The 10682-nt window shown below is 33.3% G+C and overlaps 1 protein-coding gene across 1 annotated transcript in view; it reads left to right on the plus strand.

The window, feature by feature from the left end:
* The window catches only part of lsm3 (LSM3 homolog, U6 small nuclear RNA and mRNA degradation associated), a 3405-nt gene extending 937 nt beyond the window's left edge, over positions 1 to 2468 (plus strand). The window contains exons 3-4 of the mRNA XM_016528024.1: positions 1124 to 1219; positions 2000 to 2468. Coding sequence (XP_016383510.1) covers positions 1124 to 1219; positions 2000 to 2080 — 177 coding nt within the window. The 3' untranslated portion in view covers positions 2081 to 2468. The remainder of the gene's footprint in view (positions 1 to 1123; positions 1220 to 1999) is intronic.
* Positions 2469 to 10682: the final 8214 nt, after the last annotated feature.

Below are 10682 nucleotides of genomic sequence, written 5' to 3' on the forward strand. Positions count from 1 at the left end.
ATTGAAATAAATTAATGCTTTTATTCAGCAAAGATGTGTTAAATTGATAAAAAGTGATAATAGATATTTCTATTTTGAATAAATGCTGCTCTTTTTAACTTTATTCATCAAATAATCCTGAAAAAAAGTATCACAGGTTCCAAAGAAATGTTAAGCAGCACAACTGCTTCCTACACTGATAATAAATCAGCATATTAGAATGATTTCTGAAGGGTCGCGTGACACTGAGGACAGAGTAATGATGCTGAAAATTCAGCTTTGCATCACAGGAATAAATTACATTTTAAAATGTATTAAAATAGAAAACCAGTATTTTAAATGATAATTAGATTTTACAATGTTACTGTTTTTTCTGTATTTCTCATCAAATAAATGCAGCCTTGATGAACAGAAGAGGCTTCTTTAAAGGGGTCATATGATGCTGCTAAAAAGAACATTATTTTGTGTATTTGGTGTAGCGTGAGCGGAAGCCCCAGCTTAGCGTGCGGTGAGGCCGGGATAGAGTGAGCGGAGGCGGCGGGGTCGAGAACGGCGCAGCCGGCGGATCCGACGAATGAGCGGCAAGCACATGTGACGACCCCGGGCTGGACTCCGCTTCGTCCACGGTGAAAGTTGATGTATTTCCTCAGCAACCAGCACGGATCAGCTCTAGGCATGACGTAGCGGATATCGTCCTCTTTTGGAAGACCAAACAAAGTAGTTTCGCTTTCACCACGAAGCACACAGCGTCTTCAGGACATGGCTGCAGCGTCAACAATACTACAGCGAGAATAAAAGTTACGCCTTCTTTCTTTGCGTGAACATTTGGGCGGCGTTATGCAAATCTTCCCACATAGTGACGTAGATATGTGGGGGCGTGTTAGAACGAGCCGTTTTAGGTAGGTGTGGCTGACTCTTAACTTTTATAAAGAATATCTCTTTAGATTTGAGACTTTAGTCTTTGCAACTTTACAGATCTTCTTTATGCACCAAGAGCTTGTAACACTCCAAAGAGAAAGGAAAAATTGAAATCGCATCATATGACCCCTTTAAAACACCTTAAAAATCTTACTGATACCAAACGTTTGAAAAGCAGTGTATATTTGTTTGTTTGTTTTTTATTCTTATTATTTTTTCACATTAGGCCTATGACCAGCACTTGAACATGATCCTCGGAGATGTTGAAGAGACAGTGACGACTGTGGAAATCGATGAGGAGACGTATGAGGAGATTTATAAGGTAACTGCAATTTAAATTTTAACGTAAGCCATAAATCCTAATTGGTTTTGCATCAATCTGTTGTAAATATCACCCATATTCTGTTTCAGACTGTTTAGAGGATTTGAATTATAATTAGTCTAATATTGGTGATAAATAGCAAGTACAACAAATATAATCTTTAGTGGTCGACCGATATATCGGCCGATATCTGCCATTTTTCAAATATCGGCATCGGCCGATAAGTTTTTCTGTTTGGCCGATGTGTTCGAGGCGGGACTTTTATTTTGACGGTGTACACAGTGGTCACATTCTCCCTCTTGTTCGCTGTTGTCATTCAGTTCTGTCTAATACGGATAGAAGTCTATCTAATAATCAGATAGAACTGTTAAACAAAGGAAGTAAAATGTATACAAAAAAGTATTACAACAATTGCTTTAATATTATTAAAGGCAAACATTATAATACTATAATTCCGCAAATACGCATTTATATAATTTAAACAAATCTTTGAATGACTAATGAACATTTAATTTCACAAATTTTTTTAATCCATTTTCAAATGATTTCAAATTTCTTAAATATGAATGAAAATAAATAAAATTATATCGGCTTTATATCGGCCATCGGCCGCCCTGCTTTCCAAGATATCGGTATCGGCTGTCAAAAAAACAATATCGGTCGACCACTAATAATCTTCTTTTCCAAATTAACGACACTTCTTTATTTATTTACTTATTTACATATTTTATTTAAGCCATCAAGTATTGTGTTGAGATGCGTCGCACGTTTGTTTTGCAGTCGACGAAGCGGAACATCCCCATGCTGTTTGTTCGAGGAGATGGAGTTGTGTTGGTGGCTCCGCCGCTGAGGGTCGGATAACTAACTTCCTCGAGTTGTACACAACTTACCTTCACAGTTATGCTTTGGACTCTAGATTCTTCAAGTGGATTTTGAAGTGGATGACGTTTTTCGTTTTTGGAACCACAGAGCTGTAAATCTGTTTATTTTGCAAGGCTGACCTTTTGTTTGACGTTTTGGAAACCCGTAATGGCAGGTCATTTGCGCAGTATGTTTTGTGACTGTCATTAAAATGATTGAAGTTCAGATTTTTTTCAAATGGCTTTCACTAATGTAATAAAATCTTTGTTATGGTTTGTTATGCAGAAATTTTTTCTTCAGAACATCTAATATTATACACAATAAGTGCATCATTAACTCAACATTGAGACATTAGAACACTTTTTGTTTTGTTTTGTATGATCGATGTTATAATGTTATAAAAATCAGGGGAGTAAATACATTTGTTTAAAAGGCATGTTATTTTTTTAAATACTATATAAAGTTTGGAAATAAGATTTTTAAATGTTTTTAAGTCTCATCTCACCAAGTCTGCATTTATTTGATAAAAAATACAGCAAGAACAGTAATATTGTTAAATACTATTACAGACATTACTGTTTTATTTTTAAAAAAAAAGTAATTTACATTTTCAGCATCATTACAGATCAGCATCATCACACGATCCTTCAGAAATCATACTAATATGCTGATTTGCTGCTTAATTATTTTCAGTTATTATTATAGTGCTCAATTATGTACAAACCCAATTCCAAAAAAGTTGGGACACTGTACAAATTGTGAGTAAAAAAGGAATGGAATAATTTACAAATCTCATAAACTTATATTTTATTCACAATAGAATATAGATAACATATCAAATGTTGAAAGTGAGACATTTTGAAATGTCATGCCAAATATTGGCTCATTTTGGATTTCATGAGAGCTACACATTCCAAAAAAGTTGGGACAGGTAGCAATAAGAGGCCGGATTCACAATTTGTACAGTGTCCCAACTTTTTTGGAATCGGGTTTGTAAAATGGTTCTTATGAATTCTGAATAGTTCCTGTAAAAATGATTTTTTTTCATGATTCTTTGATGAAAAGAAAGTTAAATGAAAAGTAATTATCTGAAATAGAAATCTTCAGTGACATTATAAATCGTTTCACTCCCTTTTGATCAGTTTAATGCATCCTTGCTGAATAAATGTGTTAATAAATGCATTAAAAACTTTTGATATCATGATATCCACAAAAAAAATATTAAGCAGCACAACTGTTTTCAACACTGATAATGTTAGATATTAGATAGCAATTAAAGCAGGGAATGGACAAGGTCATTTAACTTTCACATTGCAATTTCATATAATGGGTCGTTTTTAAGGCTTTTCCCACACACACACACAAAAAAAACGTGGGTACATTTTACTCTTCAGTATAATCGTATGCTACACAAATATCCTTAAATGTAAAATTTACCCCAAATATGCCTTGATGAATGAAAGAGGACTAATGTAAATCATTATATAGTAGCCACGGAAAGTATCTGCTTTGAACAGTTCTTTCCGTGGCTATATGTGCAATTCTTCAAAGTAAAACACTAATAATAATAATAAATCATATTTGAACCTCAGTTACTAATAAACTGATTCCTGAAGAATCATGCAGCAGTTGTCTGTGTGAAGTTTTGTCATGTTCTTCCACAGCAGACTCAGTAAGCCATCAATATACTGTGTTTGTATTTGAAATACTCTGTCCAGTAGAGGGCAGTGTATGCAGGGATTGTGGCCGATCATGTTCCCACTGTGAATGTAACATTTTGATTTGTTATCTATTTCTGCTTACTTTCACGTTGTATAAATTCAGCTCAGTTACTCGCAGTTTGAATGATCCTTCTGATATTTTATAACACTTTTTTAGTGCCTCTCTTTATTTTATATCTGTGTGGCGCTTTTATCATTACCCACAATTCTTAGCAGAGAGCCATGGAAGCAAATTCACATTTTTACCTCTTTGGATGTCTGTTAGATGTTATAGAAATTAGAAGAAGAAAAAAAAAAAAAACAGAAAACATACTTCACTCCAGGCTATAGTTACTCTTGTCAGATCAATATTTATTTTTATTTTATTTTATTTTAATGCCAGTTTAAAGATGCATCATAACATCACCTGAAAATGAAAAAAATATATACAAATAAAAATCTGTCACTATTCATGTCATATTAAACTTTTTTTTTTTTCTTGGAAAATACCAGAAAATTATCTTTTCGTCTCATTTAATTTTTTTTTTCTTTTATTATAGACATGGTCCATATGAGTTGCATAAAATAACCTTAAAATAAACCTTTTATTATTTTATTTTATTTTAAAAAATCATGATAAATGCATCATCCAAAAAAAAAAATTAAGTCAAATTTGAAAAAAGTTCATTTGCGCAATATGTTTTGTGACTGTCGTTAAAATGATTGAAATTCAAATGGCTTTCACTAATGTAATGAAAATCTTTATGGTTTGTTATGCAGAAATCTTTTCTACAAAACATCTCCTAATATTATACACAATAAGTGCTTCACTAGCTCAACATTGAGACATTAGAACACATTTAAATAATAAATAATAGTAATATTTCACCGTCATAAGCAGGGGCCAAAAGGGCCTTTGTTAATAGGCTTCAAAACATGTACTATATAATTTTATTTATTTTTATTTTATTTTACCCACCTGATAGCAGCATTTTGTCAGCTTTGATCTATTGAGCAAATACTCACTTTTTCCAGTTTTCTGCATCTGCTGAAAAAAAAAAAGCCAATTGAATTTAAATTATGTAATTAGTTATGCAATGGGTGTATTGGTATGGATATCAGTGTGGTTTGTATGTGTCCTGATAAATGTGTGTGAGTGAATGACATTTTTTTTTCTTGGTAGTTATGGACTGCACTGAAAAAAAAGATTTGTTGGATTTACTCAATTGAATTATGGACATGTTAAAAAATACTTTTGTCGGGGGAAAATGTTAATATATATAATATGCTTACGAACGTTTTTTTGACATGGATATTTTTGTCCTCTGAGTAACTTATCTTAAATTTGACGCACAAGGTTTCCTTCATGGAGGTTTCTTATTAATTGTGCTATACTCAGGTATGAGCAGTAGATGGAGCCCGACGGTGTTTTGTTCCGTGCGGCAGCCAGCAGCGGCTCCTCGTGGAAGTGCTTCATCAAGTTCACGTTTCAGTTACCATATCAATGATGTGTTAAACGGCCTTTTGGGTCAAAACTAAGAGTGACACTCCAAAAATAGAGCAGTTATTTGGGGAAGAACACCAAAATAAGGCTTTCCCATGATATGTATGGGTCTTTCCCATTAGCGAGACAGTGACGCAAAGTTCTCAATGAAGATGGCCTAACTTTTCCCACAGCCTAAAATAGCCTCCTGGAGGTGGTTGATAACCAAATATAGCTAGTTTTGGGACCGGACCAGAGCGAACACAGTTCTGAACAGCTGACCAATGTAACAAAATCTGGCTGTAACTCAAAACAGTGTTATTGTAACATCAGGCTGGTGGTCATGTGCAAAAACTAGTGCTAGATGATGAAAAGGAGAAACATTTGAACAATAAAATGTTATATATTACCCATACAATGTTATTTGTACTTTAAAAAATGACAAAACACAATGTGCTAAACGACGAGTTTATTGAGGAATTGAGGAATGCCGAGTTGTTCCACAAAATACTGAATAAAATATTTGGATAATATAACCATGGCCTCTAGATAAATATTTTTCTAACTTCTACCAAATGCTTCTTAAATGTATTGTGCTGGAATATGCACTGGAAACACAGGATCATTTTCAGGATACATTTTTAAAATGGAATTCATGGTGTATTTTTGCACTTAGACAATTCACTCTCTTTGGCCACCTTCATTTGATGTTGTAACTAACCACAGATTTTTGAAAGACAAGAGTTTGCGTGCTTCCTTATTAGTGTGTTATTTCATATTGCAAACATGTTCCTGGGCTTTGCACTTATTACATAACAAAAACTGGAGCAGTTCCCTGCTCGTTCAGTTAGCTGAATCTGAAACAATTCAACAAGAGTGGCCTACAAGTGAATGCTTAACAACGACCAAATTCATTAAATAGATAAATGACACAGCCTGTGTGCATAATATTGTCCATATACTATGTAAAAGTTATGGCTGCAGAAGTTCAGTTGACACCATTAGTGGCATAATGTAGATTACCACAAACAATAATTTCTCATACCTTGTTTAAAAAAAAAATCTTAAAAGGTTGTGCACACCAAGGATGATAATGATAACTAAATCTAGAAAGTAATAGTTTATTCAAACATGAAAATTAGCTGCAAATGTACTCACCCTCAGGCCATCCAAAGATGGCTTAGATGAGTTTGTTTCTTCATCTGAACAGATTTGTAGAAATGTAGCATTGCATCACTTGCTCACCAGTGGATCCTCTGCAGTGAATGGGTGCTGTCAGAATTAGAGTCCAAACAGCTGATAAAAACACCACAATAACCCACAAGTAAAGAACCTCCAGTCCATCAGTTAACATCTTGTACATTGAAAGGCTGTGTTTATAAGAACCCAGTGGTGTATAAAGTACCTGAAAGCCATACTCAAGTAAAAGTACAGATATCTTACCAGAAAATTATACTTTGGTAGAAGTTGAAGACACCGTTTAGAATATTACTTGAGTAAAAGTCTTAAGCCCCGTTCACACCAAGAAAGATAACTATAAAGATAATGATATTAGCGTCCACACCAGCGAACAATCTCGTCTGTTTATTCTAAGCGCACGCGCCTCTGCCGCTTTAAATTCTTGAGCTCGTTACAGCAGGATGGATTCTGATTGGCTGTCGATTTTTTATCGTTCATCGGCTGGAGAAAAATCGTTTTGAAAGTGATTCCAAGGATATCGTTTCTCTTTGTCTTTATCGTTATAGTTGTGGTGTGGACTCTGCTATTCTTTAATATTGAGAACGATTTTTAGAACTATATCTTTATCGTTATCTTTATAGTTATCGTCCTTGGTGTGAACGGGCCTTTAAAGTATGTGATATTTATTGTACTTAAGTACGAAAAGTATTTTTTTTTTCATCTTAAACGTACTTAAGTATTGAAAGTAAAAGTACAAGTAAATGGAAAATGGAAAAGAAGCATATATATTTATATATGTTCATGTACAGCTTGAGTAGCAAGATTGTGTTCAGTTTTAACTCTTTCTTCTTCTGACTTCTGACTATCTGTAGTAAGTAACGAATATGCTTCGGGGAAATGTATCGGAGTAAAAGTATACATTTTAATTAGGAAATATAGTGGAGTAAAAGTAAAAGTTGGCTGAAATATAAAAACTCAAGTATATTTTGGGAGTATCTGTACTTTACTTAAGTAGCCTACTGTAACGAAGTATTATTACTTCATTACATTACACCACTGTAAGAAACAAATACATTATGAAGACCTTTTTAACTTCAAATGAATCCTCTATCCATAATATTGTTTTTCCAGTGGAAAATTTGTCTCGTCTGAATCAGGAGAAATATGCACAAACCTTATACACTTACAACCGAAAACAGTCCAAAACAGCTCTAAACAAATATGTCAGAGGAGTTTGATGTGAGAGACAATAGGAGATGGATGTTTTCACTGGAGGAAGCGTTATTATGGATTATGGACTCATATTTTGGCCAGAAGTGGTTTAAAGTTAAAAGGTCTTGATGGATTTGTTTATTACTAAAATGCAGCTTTTCGCTTCATACGGCATTAACTGATAGACTGGAGTGGTGTGGATTACTTGTGGATTATTGTGATGTTTTTATCAGCTGTTTGGACTCTCATTCAGACGGCACCCATTCACTCCAGATGGTTTTTTTTTCTTTCTAATTCTATAGGGACGTTCATACCACAACTATAACGATAACAACACAGAGTGACACCCCCATGTGACCTTCTGCCCGAGCCTGATGGCTGCAGATTCCAACATGTGTGTGCAAAGTCTCAAAGAGTTTTTGAGCATGTTAAGGGCCCCAAAATGCCCCGGATAGTCAGAAAAAAAATGAGTAAAGTCCATAGCCTTTTATGGGCTCGGGCCCCAATTAATTCATTTTTATGGATGCTATTATTTGAGCTGTAAAGCCGTTTAAATCATGGCAATGAAGTTGTAAAACTGGATGTTACTTTACACACACACACACACACACACACACTAAAAACAGTTAGTAAGTAATTTTCCATAGAAAAATCATGTTAACACTCATATTTGGTTATGTTTTGGAGCTATATAATGAAACAGTGAGTATTTTAATGTTTATAAATTGGCCCCATTGTAAGTGCCTCACTGTAACCCAGAGAAAGAAAAGGAAATAAAATGAACATTAATCAACATTATAAGTGTTGCTGATTGATCTTAACTTCTTGAACCTGCAATCTTCCTTTAATACATACCTTAATCCTTGGCTGAGAACTGGTTTGAATCCACATCACCCTCCAGAATCGGTGTTTCCTTCTAACTAATGTGAAAAGCATGTTTTGGGCTGTTACAAACGGCTTACGGCCGTGAGGGACATGACATCAAAGACCTGCGGCTCTAATCTTAGATTGGCTGGAGTGTCCAGAAATCCTCCTAAGCTGGAAATAGCAACGCTTAACATAGACACATGGACTGTAAGTTGTTATACAAATGTGCAAAGAAAGATGTTGGCAAGTCAGTGCAAAGTCCATTTGTTTTAGTATTAGTGTGACTTAATGATCTCAGGAACATATTTGCACAGGTGTGTCAATTTAGATTATTACTCATCTGTGCATGAACAGAGTGAAATTAAGTGTTTTTTTAGTAAATGGATATGGGTGGGTCATTCATTTGTATTCTAGTGTGTCCATGAATTATTATTGACATTATTTAAATGATTATGAACTCATATGAACATTAATGCTGTTAAGTGTGTAATGCAAAAAGAAAAAAAGAAGTTTGTGCTTCTATGACTTTCTTTCTTCTGTGAAAGACAAAAGAACATATATATTTTTAAAAACTCTCAATGTTTTCTGTCCAAACAATGAAAGCTTGTGATATTATTTTGTTTGAACCCAACATTCTTCGGAATATTTTCTCTTGTGTTCAAGGCAAAGCAACAGCTTCTAAAAGTAGTAATATTTATTTCAGCTTTTGTTTAAGATTATTTTAAGCTGATTAAACAAATCCCAAATAATCTAAGGGCACAGCCTAATCTTTTTGTTTGTGTTTCAGTATGATTGAATAAAAAGAAAAAGAAAAGAAAAAAGAAATTCAAGAATCTAAAATAATTAAACAACCAACCATGTAAAACAAAACAAAAACAAAACAATTAATTTTTAATGCATTTTCTTTAGCTTTTTTATTTTTTTATTTTGTTTTATTTTTTTTTTAGATTTTATTTAGAGTGGGATTTTATTTTTAGATTTTATTTTTTGATCGTTTATTAATATCCATATGCAATAAACATGCATTTTTTTCACACATTGGTGATTGCTTCCATGTGCAATTCATTTGTCAGAATCTGTTGAATGTGAATATGTCCATAAAATGTGGAACCATTAAAGCATCCAGACTGTTTGTATCAGTATCGCATCCAAAGAAATGTAGTAAACAAATTATTTTCTTTTTTTACATCTCTGTTCTGTCAAACAACAGTAGCTTCTGTGGTCTGCTTGTTTTTTACTCACACACAAAAAAAAAGCAATAAAAACTCATTTAAATGGATTCCTCGACATATAATTGTTTTGAGTTTCTTTGCTTTTATTTCTTAAACAGCAGACTTAAATAAAAACCCTGCTGTTATTGAAAATGTTTGTCAGGCAAAATGATAAACAATGGCACGCTGTTATTTAAATGATTTAATTGTCCTTGAATAGACAGGCCTACGATCAGATTTAGATCTTGGCCAGTATTCAGACAAGATCCTGAGGAAAACCAGCTTTGAGTGAGATGAGGTGGTGTTACAAACAAGAAACAGACCAATACAATAACCGTTGCTGGAGATGAATGTCTCTCATACTTCACACACAAAAGCACTATAAATATATGACATGATTTAAAGCATAAAGAAAACATGCACATCTCAACTTTTGTAAGATTGCACACACACACACACACACACACACACACACACACACTGTACTACTATATATAACTATATATATATACACTACTACTAACAAAAATGACAAAATCACATAAAATGATATATAATATTTTTCAATATTTTTGTCCAGCATCAAATAATCTGAGCTGCTCCACATTCATTTTATACCGTAGTTCTGTCCTCTTAATGTATGTCAGACTAACCTAGGAACCATCCAGAACACCCTAGCAACCACACAGCAGGGTTGTTATTGCTAAGTAAAACTTTTTTTTTTAAATCAAACATTTATGTTAATTGTAACAACATTAACTGTAATATAACTAAAAAAATATAAAACATCAGTTTTTGATTAGCTTATGATAAAGTACTAAAATTAGTGAAAATAAAAATAAAAAACAACAACAAAATTACTTAAATTAAAATGAAAATGTAAAATGAATAAATATATTAAATAATATAATAGTATATATATATATATATATATATATATATATATATAC

This window comes from Sinocyclocheilus rhinocerous, unplaced genomic scaffold, assembly GCF_001515625.1.
Source record: "Sinocyclocheilus rhinocerous isolate Xijiao unplaced genomic scaffold, SAMN03320098_v1.1 scaffold1292, whole genome shotgun sequence".
Classification (NCBI taxonomy): Eukaryota; Metazoa; Chordata; class Actinopteri; order Cypriniformes; family Cyprinidae; genus Sinocyclocheilus; species Sinocyclocheilus rhinocerous.